General features: G+C 42.2%; 1 protein-coding gene across 2 annotated transcripts in view; it reads left to right on the top strand.

Annotated features, from left to right (window-relative positions):
- The window catches only part of ACOT12 (acyl-CoA thioesterase 12), a 48,578-nt gene that overhangs the window by 17,931 nt on the left and 8,094 nt on the right, over window positions 1-22,553 (top strand). For both annotated transcript variants that reach the window (XM_053912169.2, XM_024563538.3), the window contains exons 6-12: window positions 5,626-5,782; window positions 7,330-7,449; window positions 8,306-8,456; window positions 9,312-9,367; window positions 9,650-9,713; window positions 10,351-10,434; window positions 22,276-22,409. In XM_053912169.2, the coding sequence (XP_053768144.1) occupies window positions 5,626-5,782; window positions 7,330-7,449; window positions 8,306-8,456; window positions 9,312-9,367; window positions 9,650-9,713; window positions 10,351-10,434; window positions 22,276-22,409 (766 nt within the window). The remainder of the gene's footprint in view (window positions 1-5,625; window positions 5,783-7,329; window positions 7,450-8,305; window positions 8,457-9,311; window positions 9,368-9,649; window positions 9,714-10,350; window positions 10,435-22,275; window positions 22,410-22,553) is intronic.

A 22,553-nucleotide genomic window follows, 5' to 3' on the forward strand; every position in this document is an offset into this window, starting at 1 on the left:
TTCAAACCAGTGAGAAATATCCCACAATAGAGCTGGCATTTGGCAGACACTGAACTTTCTCATGGCGTTTTCCTAAAGGCCAGCCATTAGAGGTGGGGCCTGCTCTGGTCTGCTCCCTGACTCAGCTCCACAGGAAGCAGGGGCCTTTCTGTCGGCCCACTCACCCCCAAGGTGCCCACAGCCAACATAGCCACTTCTTCCTGTGATTTATTTACTCATAAGGCTGCATCACTAGATGTTGGCCTACTCAATGACTCACCTACTTCCTCTTGCAGCCAGTGGTCCCAGCCGGCAGGAAGTTGCTCTTTTCATTTTCTTATCTCAGTACTTGTTGCCCAAACCACTGACTTTGCCATTTTCCCCAGCTCGCTGAGGCAAGGTTAAAAATAAACAAAAAGAACTGCAAATGGGAATAACAAAAGTATTTATGTGATAGGTTTGTGTGAGGATTAAATAAATTAATACAGATAGATTCTTGAGAACAGTGTCAGGCATGTGGAAATGCTATTATTGCTGTTGTTATCTGAGAGGTCCCCAGTCATGGGTAGGACAGGAGCAAAAGTTGAAAACTATCCTTTCAAGGAACTTAGCTCTAAAGGGTGGAAAAAACAGCCTGGAGCCAGAGGGGGCTCACAAGGTCAAAAGGCATTATTTTTCAGGGTAGGAAATAATTGGTCATGGCTACAGTCTGATCATGGCTGATCATAAAAATCATTGTTGCGGGAGAGGTTGATATAAGAGAAAGAGATCATTGTAATCAAACCTGCACTTAAAACACCCGGAAATTGGTATTTCTTTGTCTTGGGAGAAATTTACACTGACCTCTGCTACTCGGGCTTTTCTCACTAGTGTCTGTCTATTGGGAAGGGTCACGAGGCCTGGTGACCTGAGCCTCCTTCCCTCGCCACGTGAGCCAGGTGAACTTGGCTGCATTGGCTTTTGCTGGTGTTGTGCAAGTTGTTCTAATAAACAAAATCAGCAGCAGACAATTTTCTCCACCTGTCTCCACAACACCAACAGTACTTTGAGTACTAGAGACATGCTGAATTAATTAATAACAGGCACACGCTACAGTCATTCAAATGTTGGGGTGGAATGATTACAATTGACTTTAGTTTCAGTTTGTTAGGAAGTTGGGCAGATGAGATCTATTTGTCTGGTTCAATTTAGAATTATAGATTTTTATGTCTTTTTCAAACTCATCTAATCCAGCCTAAAGTAGGTTATTCTACACTCCTTTGCACAGTAATTTTACTTAACCTCATTGATTTGATTTTCTCTTTAGCAATTTTACTAGCTTTCATACCACCAAAGGTACCACAGAACTTAAAAGCGATTTTTCTCCAGCATGTACGCAGTAAGAGCCAGACCCTAGAACTTGAAGTTGCCATAGAGTACGTGGCTTGTCCACCTGCCGCCCTGTGGATCTAATGGAGTTTAGTTTGGATAGAACATAATGTTCAGAAGGAAGACAACTAGATCATCTTTGCTATTGAGCTATGTTTTTTAAAAAACCAGGGTTTTATATTGGTTGTAATATCAGACGTAAAAGATTGGAATCTTTTTGAGATGTTGTACGATCGAAAGCATAGCATTAGAACAATAAGAAAGTGGAATCCAAATCATTCTCTTTCCAATGAAAAAGGGAAAAAATGTAATTAGATTATGTAAAAGCAATACTGTTTTGGAATGTGCTATTATACTACTGGTATGTGGAAGCTAAGCATGAAGGGAAAAACTTAGATCTTTTTAAAGATTTGGAGCATTGTCATTATAATAATTTAATAAGAAATCAAATCTGTGAGCATTGTCCTGTGTTGATTCTTTCTGATATGGGAAAGAAAACTAGGGCTAGAATGACCTGAAAACATGGAATGATGCTTATGCACATAGGACTGGCCCTCGTACCCATTTCTTTGTCCCAGTGTATGCCATGTATGTCTTTATAGGAATCAAGTAGATTTTTTTAAAAGTTGTTCCTCAGAAAAGAAGGAATTGCCTTATATTTGAGTGTTTACAACATCTCTCACGTTGTAAGGCCCTCTCTTAATTAATTTTTTATTTTATAATTATTTTTCAATTGTGTAAAACCAGATGGTGCACATGCACAGGGTGAAAAACTCAAAGGGGACAGGAGAGCACTGAGAGAGAAGGAGAATTTTCCTTCCATCTGCGTCTCCCAGGTGCTCAGCCCCCTCCGCAGAGACAGCCCCTGTCACACACGCACAGCACACACTCGTACGCAGCACACTATCCAAGCAATTATACACCTTTCTCTTTTTCGTTTAACAACATATTTTAGAAGCAGTTTATATTTATTTTGAACAAAAATGTACCATTTGAGTAATAAAAATTAACCTAAAGATTCTGCAATCAATACTAGTTTTGGATATTTATATAGGGCATTATTTTAAAAGATCAGTAATCAAAAAAGAAAAAGAGAAGTTGGGAAGGGTTTCAGATTTCATACACCTTTTAAAGATCACCTTAGGAAATAATCCAATTCTCATTACTGCACCATGGTGGACTTGGTGTCTGGAGAAAACTAAAATTTCTGGGTAAAATTACAAACATCTTTGCAAACACATCTCAGCTGGCAGAAAAATGGGAGAAGACTTCGAAGTCTAGAAATAATCAGAAAGCACAAATGCAGCAGTGTAAGGAGACACAAGAGCTGGCATTTGCTTTGGGAGGACCCGGTAAGTGCTAAGACCCAGAGTTTGTGTTTTAACGGGCCTGCAAGGGCTTGGAGACCAAGCCAGGACCCATGTTAGCTGGAGGTTTGGATCAGGGAATCTTACCTGGAGCTACAACCCCCTAAAGGTGATGCCCTCAATGAGTCAACTGGAAAAGTCACAACCTTGGAGAGCTGTTAGGGATGCTTCCCCGTCTCAGTCTTGATCTAGATGCAAAAAAGGCGACTTCCCTTTGAGAATTCAAACAGAAGCACATTCTCATGCCGAATTGGTGTCAGAATTCACATTACTTGTTTGGCCTGAAACACAGCAAGTGTGAAATGGTATTGTGTTGTGGTACCTGCAGCTGCTCTGCAGCCACACAAGCACGGCCTCTGCTCAGAGATGACTTTAAACCCAGCCCTCAGGAGTCTCCACAGATAAAGATCCAAGGAATATGAGCTCCTAGTCAAAAATCATACAAGTCAAAAATCAAGAAGTCACCAAAATCCGGACAAAGCACCAGACAATGGAATGAAGCCCCACAAAGACTACAGATATTGAATTTATTATATAAAGAATATGGAAGAAGTATGTTAATATATTTTAAGAAATAAAAGAATATAAAAAGAATTTTGCAGAAGCAAGAAGATTTGACATAGAAACAGAGAAAAATTTTATACAAAAAGAATAAATAATAATTAAAATGTAAAACTCAATGAATGAATTGAACAACAGATCAGGCAGCAAACTGGAACATGGATCTGAAGGACTTACCAAGAATGCAGATGGACAGGCAAAGAAAGGCAACTATATAAGAAAGGTTAGGAGACATAGAGAATGGAGTAAGAAATCTAACGAGCATCAAATCCAAGTTCCAGAAGTAGAGGATAAAATGAATGGGAGAAAAGTAACATGTGAAGCAAATGCCATAGATGTTTCATTAAGAGGTAACAAGATAATTTAATGTACATTGAAAAGATGTCAGACCTCATTATTAATCAGGGAAATGCAAATTATAATCAACAGGAGATACTATTGCATGCCCCAAAACTGGTGGAAAAATTGAAGAATCTACAATCCTGTTTAAGTGAAAATGGGGAGTAGTGGAACTCTAATAAATAGCAGACAGAAGTATAATTCAGTCCAATTATTCTGTTACTTAAAAGTATTCTGTTGATATTAAAGCCTATGAATGTAGAATAAATCAGCCAAGTTGAGTTTATTCAGCTCTTCATTCAATAAATATTTACTGAGCACCCATACTCAGGAATTCTCTTAGAATTAAAAAATCAGTCTTTGCTCAAAGGAGCTTAGGATCTAGTGGGGCAGATACTCAAAAAATCACACAGATAAACATAAAACTAGAACTGTAGAAGAAAGGGATGTGTAAGAGCTCGGTAAGAGAGGGGATTACTGTGGAGGTTAGGGATGGCTTTCCTGAGAGAATCATGACTGCGATGAGCCGAGAGAACAGGACGTAAGTGAAAGGAGGCGGTGGCGGTGGTAGCTAGGACAATTGCTACTGAAAATGCCCTCATGTTGAAGGTAGCATTTAGTTGCATGAACTGAAAAGAGGCACAGTGGCTGGAACAAAGAGGGAGAAACTGAGAGACAGAATATGACGGAGGAGGGACAGGTGCTGGCGGTCATCAGACAGCTGGGGAGGGAGAGGTAGGCTTACGTCATACCAGGAAGGAAGGGCTTGGGGCAATGGGAAGGATTTTATACAAGGACAATGGGAAGTTTTGGATATGTTTTTGAGCAGGTGACTGAAATGATCAATGGAATGTAGGGGAAAAAAAATAAAAGAATAAGACCATCAATTAATTATAAATTTTAAAATTCCATTAGGAAATGGAGTTAAAAAGTCTCTGTAACCACTCTTCCCTGCTCCCTTAGGTGTGACTGTGCGAAGAATAGCTTCGATCCCGGTTCCCAGCCAGCCAGGCTCATGTGTGCCCTCACGCTGTGAGCTTTGCTCTGCCTCTGGCCTACCGGGGCAGGTGGTACCCCCCGGTTGGGAAGTCTCCCCCACCGCCTCAACAATACCGAGTGGGATTTAAGCCTCGTTGGTGATGCACTTGATGATGCAGGAAGCAAAATTGAACACATTTACTCTTTGCAGCCAAAGTAAATGATTCCTCCATTGTTGAGAGTAAAAACAAATTTGTCAGCAAATGAAGCAGATATGATTCAAAAGAGGCAGAAGGACACCGAGACGGATGACGTGCTGTGTCTTCTCTGTTGGTGACTGCTCTCATTACAAACAGCAGCCGGGGAGCCGCGGTCTGTTCTGAGGCTCAGACCGTGCAGCATACTATTCCACATCCTCCGTGTCTCTGGCCCCGTGTAGCTCCAGGCTCTTTATTTTTAACAACTTTACTGACAATTGGATATACTTTTTGTGGTTTTAAAATTTATTTTTCAGTTACAGTTGATATACAATATTATATTAGTTCCAGCTGTACAACATAGTGATTAGATATTTATATACCTCGTGAAGTGATCACGCCAATACAGTTTGATAAGTTTTGAAACATGTATACACCATGAAGCCAGTACCCAAGTCGAGATTATGACATATCCATCAAACGCCAAATTTCTTTCTGCCCCTTCTTGCGCTGACCTTTCCCTCTTCCACCCCAAACAACTCAAGTTTAAGTTGAATCGTTTTTAATCAAAACTCCTGTGGACTTGGTAGGTTGGAATACATTCTTTAAAAGGCCCTTTCTGACCTGTTATCCAAAACACTGTAAATATCCACCATTCAGGTGAAAGTCACCCTGTAGAATAAAACCTATTCATTTCATCAGGAGTTTTAAGTCTCTGGGAATAATTTAATTTTTCTAAAATCTCGGGACTTGAGCGTGCTGCTGGGACAGAAAGGCTGTGCGTCTCCTGTCCCGTGGTGAACCCACTGTCACTAACGCTCACGTCTGCCTTTCAGATCTCATTTGTGGTGAAGAGGAAGGAGCAGTCTCCACCAGGGGCACCTTTGTCCAGAGCATTGAACTTGTCCTCCCGCCCCATGCAAACCATCATGGAAATACATTTGGTGGCCAGATTATGGCTTGGATGGAGACGGTGGCTACTATTTCTGCAAGGTTCTTGGTTTTAACCTCATGGCATGTAATGTTGGGACCAGTGGGGCGAGCAGAAAGGGCCTGAGACCTAGCTATTGGGCAAATCAAGGAGACGAGGAGAGGACAGTGTTGTCTTTATCAAAATGAGAACATGATGAGTCATTTACCTGTTTACCATAGGATTAACCTGTCCTTTTGTTTGAAGACGAATCTTTAAGTTCTTGGTTCAAAAATAAGAATGAAATGACAGGTTCATTTTGGACTCATTTTACTTTACTCGGAATTAGGGATGCTGATCCTGTGACTCTGCGGCTCCTTGTGATGACAGTTATGACGAAGTGCCCATAGGTGCAGAATGGAAGCAGAAGACCGTCTTTACACTTAGAAACAGTCATCACAAACTTTGGAAAAGGCAGTTTGCAGTTGGGTCTGACCTTCGAAGATTTATTGCAGTCATTGTGGCCAAAGGATTAACTGAACGATAAGAGGAAAAAAGGAACACCTTGGAAGAATGCTTTTAAATGTGCCTCAGCTTCAAAAAGTGTAGTTATTCTTAGTAGAACATGTGGGTAATTGAGTAGCTTTAAAGAACACGTGTACTCTGAAAATGCATTTGAACAAGATTTGCCCTTCTGACAATTTTTGTAACCACTGAAAACTGTTATGATTTTATTTCCCCCAAACTGCAAGAAATTTATTAATGTACTGCAGTTGTAACTATAGTTACAAACCTGTAGTTATCCTTCCTATAAATTATGCACAAATAAAAGAGAGCTTGTTTTTAAAATGAGATTGTCATTCTTAATGACAATAAAGCATTTGAACCTGTTCCGTTGTAAAAGCCTATGATATAATTACCTATGGCAGAATCTCTTCACTGAGTGTTGGCACGATTCTTTAGAGTAATTGAAAGACTACAGTGGGAATCTAAAATGTAGAAAATAATGGAAGTAACTTTCTGAGATTACATATTCTTTATAGATATTTCCAAAGTCCGCACACGCATTGTAAAATGTGTACCGGTAGCCTTTCAGGCCCTGCGCGGCAATCTAGGTAATTTCTCCGTGGGGGAAGTGAGTCCTTCGCTGTGCGGGTGAGTCCCCTAACTGTGGAGCTCAGGCCCTGGTGTGAATGGCAGCAGCGGGCCGTGGTCTTCACGGTGCCCCAGTCCACCCTGGGAGTCGCCGCGTCCTGTGATTGTAGTCATGGGCTGCCTGCCGGGATGAGCACAACCCTCAAATAAGAATGAAAGACATAGTTTTTCGGAGGGACTTCCATGGGGAGCAAAACAAGGGCAGGACTGTCACCACAGGAGCAGAAGCACCAGCACCTTGGTAAAGACCCCTCGGCTTGGGGACATGGTATTTCCCCAAATATTTGCAGGTGGTGTGCAGAACCACTCCCAACTCACATGATCCAGCCATTTCCTTCACTAGAGTTAAAAGATGTTTGCTTACAAAATACCTTGAGCACTGGTCTTTTGCGCCTGTTGAGCGAATCAGCATTTCCTGAAAATATCTTGGAGGATGACCCATTTCTTGTCTCATTCCTTCTCTTTGTTTCCTCAGCCGCTTCTGTCGAGGGCATCCGCTTCTGAAGTCCGTGGACATGTTTAAGTTCCGAGGACCATCTACCGTCGGAGATCGTCTCCTCTTCAATGCCATTGTCAATAATACATTTCAGACCTGGTAAAGTGTGGCGAGTGCTCTTACACGGCTATAAATGAATTCAAACTTGCTCATAAAGTGTTGTTAAATTTTTATTTCAATCTGGAGGCGAATATAGGAACTATTTTAAAGTAACCAAGTAGCTTCTATTTTTTTTTGAAACTTCACTCAATCTTCAAAATTCATAGTCACACGTTTTAAACCTGTATTGTGCTTGAGGCCTCCATGTACTGAGTAAATTACGATAGACTGGTTTTTGTCTCTCATCAGAAGGGTGATTGTTATGGCCCAGCTGACCCAGGATGGTTGTGGTTTGTACCTGTTGGAATGACTTCTTTTCATTCTCAAAAGAGTCCCAGTGATTCTATGGTCACCAGTTCTTAGTGGACCTGCTATTTATCACCATGAAGTTCAAACCACTTTCTAGTTATTTTTATTACTCTTGATATACAATGAAAATATCTACTTTAGTATTTTTTCTTTTTAAATGTGAAAAAGAATATCTGTATTTCCTGTCCAGTTTTGGCATTTGATGCTTTTTAATTACAGAACTGTTTTGAGGGGAGAAAACTTGACTTTGGCACAATTTAAACTCCTCTCTTGTTACCAAAATATGTCCATGAATATATACATACAAAGTCACAGCTGGCATTTTTCCCACTTGAAGTTGGGAAACTAAAGCAGAAAAGCTTGCACATCAGATCTATTGACCTGGAAAAAAGGGTTTTAACAGTTGCATAGATTTGCAGACAACAAAGGAAAAACCCAGGACCCTCCTTCTCTTCTTTGCTTGGAGGAGGAGGAGGAGGTGGTGGTGGGCACAGAAGGCCCAGCATGCTCTGCTTCTCTGCCCACGGCCCCTTGTCGCCCCCTGCAGTGTCGAAGTGGGAGTGCGCGTGGAGGCCTTTGACTGCCAGGAGTGGTCCGAGGGCCGGGGCCGTCACATCAACAGTGCTTTTCTCATTTATAATGCTGTGGATGATAAGGAAGAACTAGTCACATTTCCCAGAATCAAACCCGTGTCAAAGGTAAGTTATTAGCACGACACACTTGTTCTTTTTGACCAGGTGTCTCTAGTCATTTGTTAACATGACAGTTTCACCAGACCTTGAGTGCCAGGTTCTTCAGTCTCAATGTCAGAGAAGTGAGCACTGAACTCAGTATAAGATCAAGCAGGTAGAGTTTATTGAGAAGAGCTTGTGCACAAGGGAGTCGACCAGAAAAGAGAAGTCGAGCTTCCGGAAGGGTTCCTGTGGTCGGCTTACACAAGGGCCTTGGCGTGATGTAGGGCTTGGGAATGAGGACAAAGTCAGTTGTCCCATGATCATGGGTAGTGACAGATGTTCTCCATCGTCAGTGGACCATTCAAAGGGCCTAGAAAATAATGCTTTCACAAATATTCTAGTTTCCATAAAATTGACAGGACAACCATTTTGCAGAACATGATATTAAGAAAGGATGTTATCATCGTACATTCTTCCCTTTAATGATGTGATTAGGTTCGTTTAAACTACAGAATTTTACTGAAAGCTAGGAGTCATAGTCAGGCCTCCAAGATGGAGTTCTTTCAGTGAAGATGGAGTCCAGATGTTTCCCCTACACTGTCTCAGTGGGGCCCTGAAGACCTCACCTCAGCTGGACCATGGGCTGCTGTTGGAAGTGAATCTCTTCCTGGCCCATTTCTGACTCTCTTCTCCCACCGTACGGACAGTTCTCTGTGCTGCTCCACATTTTCCCAACTACCGCCGACTCTCACCTGAGGAACATCCATGCAGAGACACCGGGTCCCAGTTAGCCTTTTCGACTGACTTAGGAGAGAGAGACTTAAGATTATAGCACAAAATATTAGAAATTTATTGATTTTACTTTGTTTCTTATTAAAGGATGATTTCAGACGGTATTGTGGAGCTATTGCACGCAAGAGAATTCGCCTAGGCAGGTAAGGGACCTAGATGTAAGGATTTTATGGTGTAAGATCTTACCCGACAAATTAAGTAGCAAAGAGTGGCTCTCTGGGTCTCCAGCTAGGTAACTAAGAAGAGAAGGTCTGAGGTTTTCTGACTGTGGAGGCTACAGTGATGCAAATTGTTCTTCCCGATTGTTCCACCAGCAAAAGCAGCTTTCAAAACTGCTGATTTCAGTTCAAGAAAGTGTCATAGTTACTGTTGTGTGCTAAATGCAGGGAAGAAAACTGTTATTTAACATTTTAATTTCTTTCCAGAAAATATGTTATTTCCCACAAAGAAGAGGTTCCAGTTTGCGTACACTGGGATATTAGCAACCAGGTGACAGTTTTATAATTTGGAGTTCTCCACGTAAAAATCGCATCATTACACAAATGAAAATTCCCTTGTTTCCCTGATTCGGGGTGTGCCTACGCAGGTTAGATGAAAAGGCGACTTATAGCAACCAGTCACCTCAAAATGAAACAAAACCAAAGTATCAGTAACTGGTTACCCCTTGTTTTAATTACAGATACAGTTCCCACGTTACAGACTCAGGGTCCTCTGCCATCAAAGGCGTTAAGCAGCATGGGATACTGAGGTCTGGTGTCCTAGCATGATTTTTGCTGAGTAACATGCCCACCAGCTTGCATTTTTACAGCCCAACAGCAAAGTATTAGTTGTTTTAATGTTTTGGGCCATAAAATATAAAGGGAAATCCAAGTTTACTTGTAAGTCATACTTAATAAGGGCAATCTTTGCTCAGGACACCAATTAAAATGATACTAATTTACTAAGCGTACAGGCCTCACTTCACCTTGCCTGAATTCTGAATTAAGAGTTCGAGACAGAAATCGTTACTGGTAGCATAGTTCTAAGCTCAGCATTATCACTTTGCCTCTAACAGTGCCCATTTTCCAGGCAGAACATACTTGATCTGTGTGTTAAACTCACAGCATTTTAAATATTTGCATTTTAGGAATGCTTGAGTAATGGCAACGTGGAGGATTTCAAAAAACTGGTGGCCAAAAGTGGCTGGGAGGTTGCCAGTGTTCTGGAAAAGGTAGGAGGCACCCAGGTGTATGCACAGACAACTCACCGCTCTTCACAAACAAAAACTGTCAGATGATGTATTCTAGAATTTTACATATGAAACCAATTGAATTTTATTAACCAATGTCACCCCAATAAATCCAATTAAAAAGTTTTAAAACTTTTTCATGGTGCTAGTGGTTCTGCTTGTACCATGCTGCTTTTAAAAAGGTAAAAAAAATCTTTTGGGAAAACTATTTCTGAAAGTCATGCCTCTTTTCAGCTCTGTCTCTGCTACTCCATGCTGGCCGGTTTGGGGTCCTTCAGATATGCCCTGCTCTCTCTCACTTCTCAGCTTAGTTCTCATATCCCACCTCTCTCCTCTGCTCCATCTGCACAGATCCTACCTGGTCTTCAAGACCCAGGACAAACGCTTCTCCGTAAAGCCACTCCTGTCACTCCTGACTGAAGGACCTTCTCTAGGAACTCCTGTAGCAATTCTTTAAAATTAATCTGTCAATTAATTATGCACTATCTTGACACATTTCTTCCACAGATTCGTTGAATTGATAAAAGTCTTAATAGTAATATAACTTTTTACACATGGTCTTTTCCCCTAACTAGATTATAAACATTTTAAGGAAGAAGACTGCCTTCCTGAAGGACCCCTTCCGAAAGGATCTCTTTTAACACCTTTTACCATATTTTGTGTGTCATCAGATTTTAATAAACACGTGTCATTTGGAATTTAATTTTATCTAGCTTCAGAGGTATCTTAGGAGATGCTTTGAAGAGGATGCCCGCACTAACTAGCCTGTGAGCTCTCTGGGGGCCATTCCGCGCATCACTGTCATCCCAGGTCAGAGCAGACTGGTACTCGGGACATGCTCAGTAATGCCCCCTTTTGTGCTCACGTTTCAGCGTGCGCCCTTTTCCTTCCTCATCAGTGCAGCAGTGGCCTCTAAAATCAGGTAACTCTATGTTCTGATTTTCCTGAGGCAGTCCTGGCTGTCCCATCCTCATTGCTAACGGTGCCTCCGTACTCCAGTTCAGATAATGAATTATATGGTCACTCACCCTGAAATCAGAGCAAACCCAGATGCTACTTCATTGATTATTTTCAGCTGTGACTTCGAACTCCACTCTGCATTTTGTTACAGGATGCCGGTTTTTATTGCGTCTCTGTTCTCACTTCTGAGTCCTTTCAGGGCCGTCCTTACTCCCTTTGGGTCCAGTGAGGTTTCCAGCTATGCTTGGTTCAGTGATGCAGAAACACAGCTTTAACATAATAAAGTGGTTTCTTTTTCTTTATTTCTCATAAATGCTATAAGACTTTGTCTTCTTTTACAAATATGAAATCTGCCTCTTGCATCATTGCTGGCTTCTGAGCATTTGTGAGCAGCACTGGAAAGAAAACACTCGAGTCCAGAATGAAGGAAGAGAAAATATTTAGTGAAGTCATAGAATATATTAAAACTTCAGTTCTTTGGGAATTTGGGGTCAGAAACAAACCTCAACAAATAAATGGTATATTTGCTATTATCTATGGAGAGCCATCAATAATTAATTTTTAAGTTTTGTAGAGATATTTATTAGAGGATATTGTATAATTAAAGGAATATTCTTATGTTATCTCTGTTTAATTAGAAGCCCTCCATTTTTTTAGATTTATTTATGATAAAAATCTTTTTTTTTTTAATTTTTTCTTTTTTTTTTTTTTTTAATTTATTTATTGTTATTTAATTACAGTTGTATGCCTTTTCCCCCCATCCCTTCACCCCACCCCAGGTGAACCCACTTCCCTCCCCCCTCTCCACCCTCCCCCTTGGATTTGTTCATGTGTCCTTTATAGTAGTTCCTGTAATCCCCTCTACCCACTGTCCCCGCCCCCACCCCCCACCCCCGCCCTTGCTATTGTTACTTTGTTCTTAACTTCAATGTCTCTGGTTATATTTTGTTTGCTTTTTCCTTCTATTGCTTATGTTCCAGTTAAAGGTGAGATCATATGGTATTTGTCCCTCACTTCCTGGCTTATTTCACTTAGCATAATGCTCTCCAGTTTCATCCATGCTGTTGCAAAGGGTATAAGCTCCTTCTTTCTCTCTGCTGCGTAGAATTCCATTGTGTAAATATACCATAGTTTTTGGATCCACTCGTTTGCTGATGGGCACTTCGACTGCTTCCAGTATTTCGCTATTGTAAATTGTGCTGCTATGAACATTGGGGTGCACAGATTCTTTTGGATTGGTGTTTCAGTGTTCTTAGGGTATAATCCCAGCAGCGGAATTACTGGGTCAAAGGGCAGTTCCATTTTTAGTTTTCTGAGGAAATTCCATATTGTTTTCCACAGTGGCCTCACCAGTCTGCATTCCCACCAACAGTGCACGAGGGTTCCCTTTTCTCCGCATCCTCTCCAACATTTGTTTGTGGATTTGTTTATGTTGGCCATTCTGACTGGTGTGAGATGATACCTCATTGTGGTTTTAATTTGCATCTCTCTGATGGCTAGTGATGCTGAGCATCTTTTCATATGTCTCTGGGCCTTCTGTATGTCTTCCTTGGAGAAGTGTCTGTTCAAGTCCTTTGCCCATTTTTTAATTGGGTTGTTTGTCTTCCTGGAGTGGAGTCGTGTGAGTTCTTTATATATTTTGGAGATCAGGCCCTTGTCTGAGGTATCATTGGCAAATATGCTTTCCCATATTGTTGGTTCTCTTTGTAATTTGGTGCTGTTTTCTTTAGCCATGCAGAAGCTTTTTATTTTGATGAGGTCCCATTTGTTTATTCTTTCCTTTATGTCCCTTGCTTTAGGGGATGTGTCTATGAGGATGTTGCTGCGTGGAATGTCTGAGATTTTCCTGCCAATGTTTTCCTCAAGGACTTTTATGGTGTTACGGCTTATATTTAAGTCTTTTATCCATCTTGAGTTTATTTTCGTGTATGGCGTAAGTTGGTGATCGAGTTTCATTTTTTTGCACGTAGCTGTCCAGATCTCCCAACACCATCTGTTGAAGAGACTGTCTTTGCTCCATTTTATGCTCCTGCCTCCTTTGTCAAATATTAATTGATCGTATAGACTTGAGTTTATTTCTGGGCTCTCTATTCTGTTCCATTGGTCTATGAGCCTGTTTTTATGCCAGTACCAGGCTGTTTTGATTACCGTGGCCTTGTAATACAGTTTGATATCAGGTATTGTGATACCTCCTGCTTTGTCCTTCTTTCTCAAAATTGCTGCTGCTATTCGAGGTCGTTTATGGTTCCATATGAATTTCTGCAATGTTTGTTCTATATCTGTGAAATATGTCATGGGTACTCTAATAGGGATTGCATTGAATCTATAAATTGCTTTGGGTAGTATGGCCATTTTGATGATGTTAATTCTTCCAATCCATGAACATGGTACATGCTTCCATTTGTTTGTATCTTCCTTAATTTCTTTCTTCAGTGTTGTGTAGTTTTCTGAGTACAGGTCTTTTACCTCCTTGGTTAGGTTTATTCCTAGGTACTTTATTTTTCTTGTTGCTATATCAAATGGGATTTTTTTCCTGATTTGTGTTTCTGCAGTTTCGTTGTTGGTGTACAGGAATGCCTTTGATTTCTGGGTATTGACTCTGTATCCAGCTATTTTGCCAAATTCGTTTATTAGGTCGAGTAGTTTTTGAGTGGAGTCTATAGGGTTTTCCATGTACACTATCATGTCGTCTGCAAACAGTGACAGTTTCATTTCCTCCTTTCCAATTTGGATGCCTTTTATTGCTTTTTCTTGTCTGATTGCTGTGGCTAGGACTTCCAATACTATGTTGAATAGGAGTGGTGAGAGAGGGCATCCTTGTCTTGTTCCTGATCTTAGTGAGAAAGCTCTAAGTTTTTGTCCATTGAGTGTGATGTTGGCTGTAGGTCTCTCATATATGGCCTTAATTATGTTGAGGACTGCTCCCTTTATTCCCACTTTGCTGAGTGTTTTTATCAGAAATGGATGCTGTATCTTATCGAACGCTTTTTCCGCATCTATTGATATGATCATGTGATTTTTGTCTTTGCTGTTGTTGATGTGATGTATTATGTTTATTGATTTGCGAATATTGTACCATCCTTGCATCCCTGGGATGAATCCCACTTGGTCATGGTGGATGATCTTTTTAATATATTGCTGGATGCGGTTTGCTAATATTTTGTTGAGAATTTTAGCGTCTATGTTCATCAGCGATATTGGCCTGAAGTTTTCTTTCTTCGTTGTGTCTTTATCTGGTTTTGGGATTAGGATGATGTTGGCTTCATAAAAAGAGTTTGGGAGTCTTCCATCAGTTTGGATTTTTTCGAATAGTCTGTGAAGGATAGGGGTTAGTTCTTCCTTAAATACTTTGTAGAAATCTCCTGTGAAACCATCCGGTCCAGGGCTTTTGTGTGATGGGAGTTTCTTGATGACTGCTTCAATTTCCTTTGCTGATATTGGTCTGTTCAGGTTTTCTGCTTCTTCTTCAGTCAGTTTTGGAAGATTATATTTTTCTAGAAATGTGTCCATTTCATCTAGGTTTTCAAATTTCTTAGCATACAGGTCTTCATAGTAATTTCTTACGATCCTTTGTATTTCTGTGGTATCAGTTGTAATCTCTCCACTTTCATTTCTAATTCTGTTTATTTGGATCCTCTCTCTTTTCTTCTTGATAAGCCTACTTAAAGGCTTGTCAATTTTGTTTATCTTTTCAAAGAACCAGCTTCTGGATTCATTGATCCTTACAATTGTGCTTTTAGTCTCTATGTCATTTAGTTCTGCTCTGATCTTGGTTATTTCCTTCCTTCTGCTTGCTCTGGGCTGTCTTTGTTGTTGTTCCTCCAGTTTTTGTAGGCGTAGGGTTAGGTTGTTTGTGTGAACTGTTTCTAACTTCTTAAGGTAGGCCTGTATTGCTATGAACTTCCCTCTCAGGACTGCCTTTGCTGTGTCCCATAGGTTTTGGCGTTTTCATTTGTTTCCAGGAAGTTTTTGATTTCTTCCCTAATCTCGTTCTTGACCCATTCATTGTTTAATAGCATGCTATTCAGTCTCCATGATTTTGAGTGTTTTGGGTTTTTACCCTTGGGGTTGGTTTCTAGTTTCAGACCCTTGTGGTCAGAGAAGATGCTTGATATGATTTCAATTTTCTTGAATTTGTTGAGGGTTGCTTTGTGTCCTATCATGTGGTCTATCTTTGAAAAAGTTCCATGGACACTTGAAAAGAATGTGTATTTTGCTTCTTTGGGATGAAAAGCTCTGTATATATCAGTTAAGTCCATTTCCTCTAGGGTATTGTTAAGTGACACAATATCTTTGTTAATCTTTTGTTTGGAAGACCTGTCCATTTTTGATAGTGGGGTGTTAAAATCCCCTACTATAATTGTGTTGCTGTCAATATCTTTCTTGAAATCCTCCAAGATTTTCTTTATGTATTTGGGTGCTCCTATGTTGGGTGCATATATATTTATAATGTTTATGTCTTCTTGGTGGATTCTTCCTTTGAGTATTATGAAGTGACCTTCTGGGTCTCTCTTTATGGCCCTTCTTTGGAAGTCTATTTTGTCTGATATGAGTATTGCTACCCCTGCTTTTTTTTCCTGTCCGTTTGCTTGGAAAATTTGTTTCCAGCCCTTCACTTTCAGTCTGTGTAAGTCTTTTGTCCTGAGATGGGTTTCTTGTAGGCAGCATATGTGTGGGTCATGTTTTCTTATCCATTCAGCTGTTCTATGTCTTTTGATTGGAGCATTTAATCCATTTACATTTAAGGTTATTATCGATAGGTAGTTATTCATTGCCATTATTTCCTACCTGTGTTCCTCTGTCTTTCTCTTTTCCTTCCTTTCCTTAAAGCAGTCCCTTTAGCATCTCTTGCAGAGCTGGTTTGGTGGAGCTGTATTCTTTTAGACTTCTTTTGTCTGGGAAGCTCTTTATTTGGTCTTCTATCTTGATTGAGAGCCTTGCTGGGTAAAGTAGTCTTGGTTGGAGGCCTCTGGTTCTCATTACTTGGAATATTTTTTGCCATTCTCTTCTGGCTTGGAGCGTTTCCATTGAGAAGTCAGTTGCTAACCTTATTGGGGCTCCCTTGTATGTTACTTCCTTTTTCTCCCTTGCTGCCTTTAAGATCCTCTCTTTGTCTTGGAAATTTGCCATTTTAATTATGATGTGTCTTGCAGTGGGTCTCTTTGGGTTCCTCTTGTTTGGGACTCTCTGTGATTCCTGGATTTGGGTGACTTTTTCTCTCCTCAGATTAGGGAAATTTTCCATCATTACTTTTTCAAACAGGTTTTCTATCCCTTGCTCTTCTTCTTCTCCTTCTGGTATTCCTATTATACGGATATTGTTACGTTTCATGTTGTCCTGCATTTCCCTTATTGCCTCTTCATTCTTTCTGAGCCTCTTTTCCTTTTCTTGCTCCTTCTGGGTGTTTTTTTCTACTTTATCCTCCAGCTCGCTGATCCGATCCTCTGCTTCATCAAGTCTGCTTTTCATTCCTTCTACTGTGTTCTTCAATTCAGAAATTGTATTCTTCATTTCCTCTTGGCTCTTGTTGATATTTTCTATTTCCTTTTTCATGTTGATATAGTTTGCAGTGAGTTCATTGTAGTTTCCTTGTAGTTTCTGGTAGTTCTCTTTGAGCTCAGAGAGCTCAGTGAGCTTCCTGATGACCATTGCTTTGAACTCAGTATCTGATAGTTGACTTGCCTCTTTTTCGGTTAGTATTCTTTCTGAGACTTCCTCCTTTCCTTTCATTTGGGAATTGTTTCTTTGTCTTCCCATTGTTTGTGAGGCTCTTCTTGTTGGCCTCTGCTTCTTAAATTGCTGTGTTCTGAATCCCCGGGTTTATGATATGAACTTCTATGGTAGAATGCCAATGGGATTTGGTGGTGCTGTCTCCTTACTCTCCTGTGCTCACTGGTCTTGAGCTGACGTTTATGTGTTTAACACGGTCTAACTCTAGTCTTTTCAGCACTCCAGGTTTTGTTGTCGCACCTGTGGGAAAAATAGAAAGGGGGGGAGAAAGAAAAGGAAAAAACAAACAAACAAACAAAAAAAAAAAAAAAAAAAAACCAAAGATGGGAAGGAGGGAAAAAGGAAATAGGAAAGGAGGAAAGGAAGGAAGGAGGGAAGAAGGCTTAAAGAAAGATCGGAGGCAAGATAAGAAGGAATTTTAACAAAAATTAAAACATAGAAATAGATAAAAGAAGGCAGGAAGAAGACATAAGAATGGTAAAGGATGGGAGGAAGAAGGATTGAAAGAAAAAAAAGAGAGAGAGAGGAAGAAGGAGTTCAGGGGGAAAGGAAAAGGAAAAAAAAAAAAAAAAAAGGGGAAAAAAAAAAATCTTCTGTTGGCTTTAAACCGTTCAGGTTATTTCTGCTGTTGTCCTGTCTGTGCAACGGGAGGGGGTGGTTGGAAGGATTGGTTTCACTTTTCTTCCTTCCTGGGTCACACGCTTCACTGTTTTGTAGGTGTGGTCCCTGGCAGGCAATCAGGCCGTTGATCAGACAATCCAGCAGCTTTGTTCTTAGGACTCTCGAGTGGCCGCTCCAGCCGCTTTGGCTCGGGACGCGTGCGCGCGCAGCAGGGGAATCCAGCCGCTTCGGGTTTGTGACGTTATTTGGGCTCTGAGCGCGCAGCCGACCGACCAATCGAGCCGCCCAGGCTAGGGAGGCTGGCGCTCTGCAAGCTGCTGGTTCAGCCGCCTCGGTGTTACGACTCTCGCCAGCCCCTTTGTGCTTGGGAAGTGCGCATCCAGCCGGCCCTACGCTTGGTGAGCGCACAGCCCGCCGCCGAGCCAGAGGCTCTACGCTTGGGGGCCCGATCCAGCCGCCCGGGGCTTGAGACTCTCGGGTGGGCGGGGCCACCCTGGGACCGAATCACGCGGTACTCGGTTCCGAGGTTTTGGGACTGTGGGTGGAGCAGCTAGTCTCTGCTCCAAAAGATCTCGGAGGTTTCAGGTGTGGGCGCCCCTCCAGGGTTTCATGTATGGGCCCCGTTCGCTAATCTGCGCGCGCGCTACTGCGCGCGCGCTACCGCGCGCAACCGGACCTCAGGTGAGCGCCGGTGCTGCTTATCCCGCGTTCCGCGTTCGCAGTCCCGGGGCGGAGGGGGGAGGGGCGCCAGGGGCCTCGGCCACCACCGAGAGTTCTCTAACTAGCCCCTGAGTGTCTCTATTTTCTTTTTCTTTTTGAGAAATTCCTCCTTTTCAAGCCCCCCTGGTCCAATCAAGCACCTGGCTGCTCACAGCGCAGCCTGGCCCTCTCCCAGGACTCCTGCAGCAGCCCCTGCGCCAGGGCTGGCGCCTCTGCAGCCCTTGTACTTCGCGGTCCCGGTTCCCGGGGACCTTATTGTCCTTGAGCACTCTTCTTACCGTCAGATCTTTCAATGTCCTCTATCTTTGGTCTCTGATCTTCGTATATGCTGGAATACTGTTGGCTGTTCGCTCTGCTCCTCAGATCAGCTAGGTATTTCCCTGGCGCTGAGGGGAAGTGGATTCCGCTCCCACCTATGTTGCCGCCATCTTCCCCAGCACTCTCTATGATAAAAATCTTATATGTTTCTTTCTGAGTTATCCTTTCTCTCCCACTTTTTAAAGCTTCCATATTCTTTTAATTTTAAAATACACCTCTCTTTTTCTGTCATCTTTTAGTTGAATAAGTCTTACAGCACAATTGTCTGTTAAGAATCATACTTATTTCAGGGCTTAAAATCTATACTGATTTTCTGTATAAATTTGTTAAATGGCAAAAGTCTAAGATTTCTGGCATTTGTAATGAAATTGGTCAATACCTATTGTTTTAACCTTTATTTTATTTTCAATGTGTAATAATGGAATTAATAATAGTCATAATACAGGGAACAAAAGATACACTCTCGTCGTAAAGGAGTTTATATTCAGGAAATATCACACATATACATGAAAGAGCTGGAGAATAATTTGAAAATAGTTTCTAAACAAGTGAGAGATTGTAGTGTTTAATCTGTAAAGACCAACTCTTAGGCAAAGGGAAGGCAGTTACTTAGAACTGTGAAGAGGGGCGCTTGCTTTCTCCTTGGAGAGAGTGTAAGTAGATTGCTGGAGGGACAAAGGGAGCTTTCTAGGCACATAGTAGCCTGCGCCAGATCCTCATGGGGGACATGAGCATGGGTAGCAGACTGGCCGGACAGGAGTAGCTTTTTATTTAGGGATAGCTGAGGGTGTGCTACAGAAGTTATGGTGAAAGTCAGAACAGCGAGGGCCACTTGAAAACCTTTACACAGGACAGAAGCCACGGCAGCAAGGAGAGCAGAGCGAGCTGTTCTCACTGAGTCTGGGGAGGAGCTTGTCCCCGAGCTTCACCCCACCAAGTGTCTGCCCCTTGCCCCCTAGGGCAAGCCCAGGCACCTGCAGGGAAAGTGAGCCACGCCCTTCCCCGGCCCCTGTAAAAACCAGATTTGTCCTCACAATGTTGTCTCCATCACATATTTGTCAACAGATACTGTAAAATGCTAAAATTTTGAGTTAGTTCCACTGGTTCTATTTATATAAGGCATCCAAACTCATTAAATAGAATCTTATTCATAGGAAAGAAAATATCATTAATAAAATGTTAGCAAGCTCCAGCAGATTTTGAGCCTACTTACTTTACACTTCATCTCGTAAAATAAAATTCTCCAGGTACCAGATGGTAAGATGTTTGAGTTGGTTACAAATGGAATGTAACCTGTAGTCTCCTGAGCATGAAAGGGAGCTCGTTTCCTTGGAGAGCTGGTCTTGGAGGGTTTTCTCACTAAGCAAAAGTTGGCCTTTCTAAAATAGTAGGGTTTCAAGAGAGCCAGCATCAACCACTGCCTCTCCTTGTCAGCTTCATCTGCTTAAAGGCCGTTGACTCTGACAGCGAAGCAGTGAGAGGACTTTCTGCTACCCTCTCCTTCTGGGGGAAGGGTTAAAGTATCATTCACTCATGCAAACTGGCCTCCGCACTCACTGGGTAAGTCTGGAGAGGTCCGTAAGGGTGAGATTTAAGGGTCAGTGACCCTTAGCCCGACGTTTGCTTTGGCTCTAGCAGGGGAAGCAGCAGCATTGTATCTGCACCTGGGGAGCAGCTTCCCGGAAAGGTGCTGTGGTAGTTCCCCAGAACTGCTGTAACATTTCCCACAGTCTGGGTGCTTAACCGACAGAAATTGTTGTCTCCCAGGGATGGAAGCTAGAAGTCTACGATCATGGTGTTGGCGGGGTCGACTCCTTCTGAAGGAGTGAGGGAGGATCTGTCCCAGGCCTCTCCCCCAGCTTCTGGTGGTTTGCTGGCAATCTCTGGTGTTCATTGGCTTGTAGATGCGACACCAGATCTCTGTCTTCCTCTTCATGTAGTGCTCTCCCCGTGTGCATGCCTGTGTGCAGATTTCCCCTTTTCATAAGGACATAGGTCATATAGAGCTAGGGGCCCATTCCACTGCAGTACAACCTCATCTCAGTTAACCACAACTGGAAAGACCTGTTTCCAAGTGAGGTAACATTCCGGGGTCCTGGGGTGAGGATTTTAACATAGGAATTTGGGGAGGACACTATTCAACCCTTACATGCTCAGCCCAGGCCAGACTCTGCTCCAGGTTGTGGAATTCGGCGCCTGCCTCACCTCCTCTGAGACTGCAGAGCCCCTGGCTTAGAGCCACTTGGACACCAAGCTCTGATAAGGTGACTTCACTCTGGATACACCAATGAACCTTCTTCTACTCCTGCTGTACAAGGGGCAAGTTAGGCGTGCCCATGCTGGGTGAGTCCCAGCCACCAGCTGGAGCCGTGGCCATGGTTTTTGTTCTGCTTGGCTTTGCAGGCTCTGTTGAAAGGCAGACTTGGCATTGTGTTTGGTGGGAGAGGTAAAACGGCATAAGCAAATAGTCCCTTCTTTCCCTTCTAAGCCACTTTCCATCAGTTTCTCATTTCTTCATTCTCTTCTTGAACATATTTATCTTTAAATAAAGGTTTTCTCCCACACAGCCTGATTCTTCCATCTGCTTGATTCCCACAGTGAAGTCTTAACCCTGAGTTTGTTTGTCTTCTCACAGCTTGTTGCCATGGGAATTAGTATAATATAGCAAATCTCAACACTAACTTCAAAACACCCTGAAAGAGATGGAGATTCAAAATGGGCAGGACAGAAATGTGCTCTTAGCAAAACACATACCTCTGCTTATTGGCAAAAGCACAGTAGAAAGAGAGTTCAGAGTGACAAGGGATCCATTCATGTTTCAGTGTATGCCAAATGGCTCCCTAAGACACAGGCCTTCTCTTATCTAGGGAATAATGAGCATTAGAAAGAAAGCCAGGAATTGGCCAGCTGCTAGGAAGAGCCCCGGGATTCACAAGGAAAGAATGCTTTGTGCTGCAGAAACACGGTGCTCCAGCGGCCCACTGACAGGTGAAGTTGGTCTAGAGGTGGTCGGCTTCCTTCCTGGGATCACCTCTGCCCACTTGCAGACACAGCTGACATTTTGGCAAAGTGGCCGAGGCTGTAGCCTTGCCTCCAAGGTCTTAGGCGGGAGAGGAGGCCCAGTGGTCCAAGGATTATTTTCTTTTGTTCCTGAATAGAGACAGGGAAACATCACAAAGAGATAAACAGAGAAAGGCTGCTTTTTATTTTTCATGAGAAAAAGTATTGAGCAATAACTAAATAACCCACCTTCGAGTCATACATTGTTTGGAGGACACAGCAGTGCGGCATCCTGGTCAGAGCTCTGGACGCCCAAGTATCTGAAGTGAAAGTGCCGTCGCTGTGACCTGGGTGCCAAGACGCCTTAGCTAGTGCCATCAGCCTATGACTCCACATGTGTGTCTGTGGTTTCTTTAAAGTGAAAACATCATTTTAATTTTTGTAACTTATTTATTTGTTCATATTTTCTTTTAGATAACAATACGTACTCTGGAAGAAGATGATATTTTATCTGTTTGGGTTGAAAAGCAAATGGAAAAACCAGCACACTTGGCTTATCATCTCTTGTCTGACTTTACCAAGCGACCTTTGTGGGACCCCCATTATGTGTAAGAATAAATTCAAAATATTTTCTTAATCAACCCTGACATCATGGGAAAGATGACCTCCACATTGCAGCGTCTCTTCATTGCCCAACTTGCGACCTCTTGTTTTATTAATTAAAGTGTATTTTTAAAGCTTGCTCTGCACAG

Source organism: Desmodus rotundus, chromosome 1, assembly GCF_022682495.2.
Source record: "Desmodus rotundus isolate HL8 chromosome 1, HLdesRot8A.1, whole genome shotgun sequence".
Lineage (NCBI taxonomy): Eukaryota > Metazoa > Chordata > Mammalia > Chiroptera > Phyllostomidae > Desmodus > Desmodus rotundus.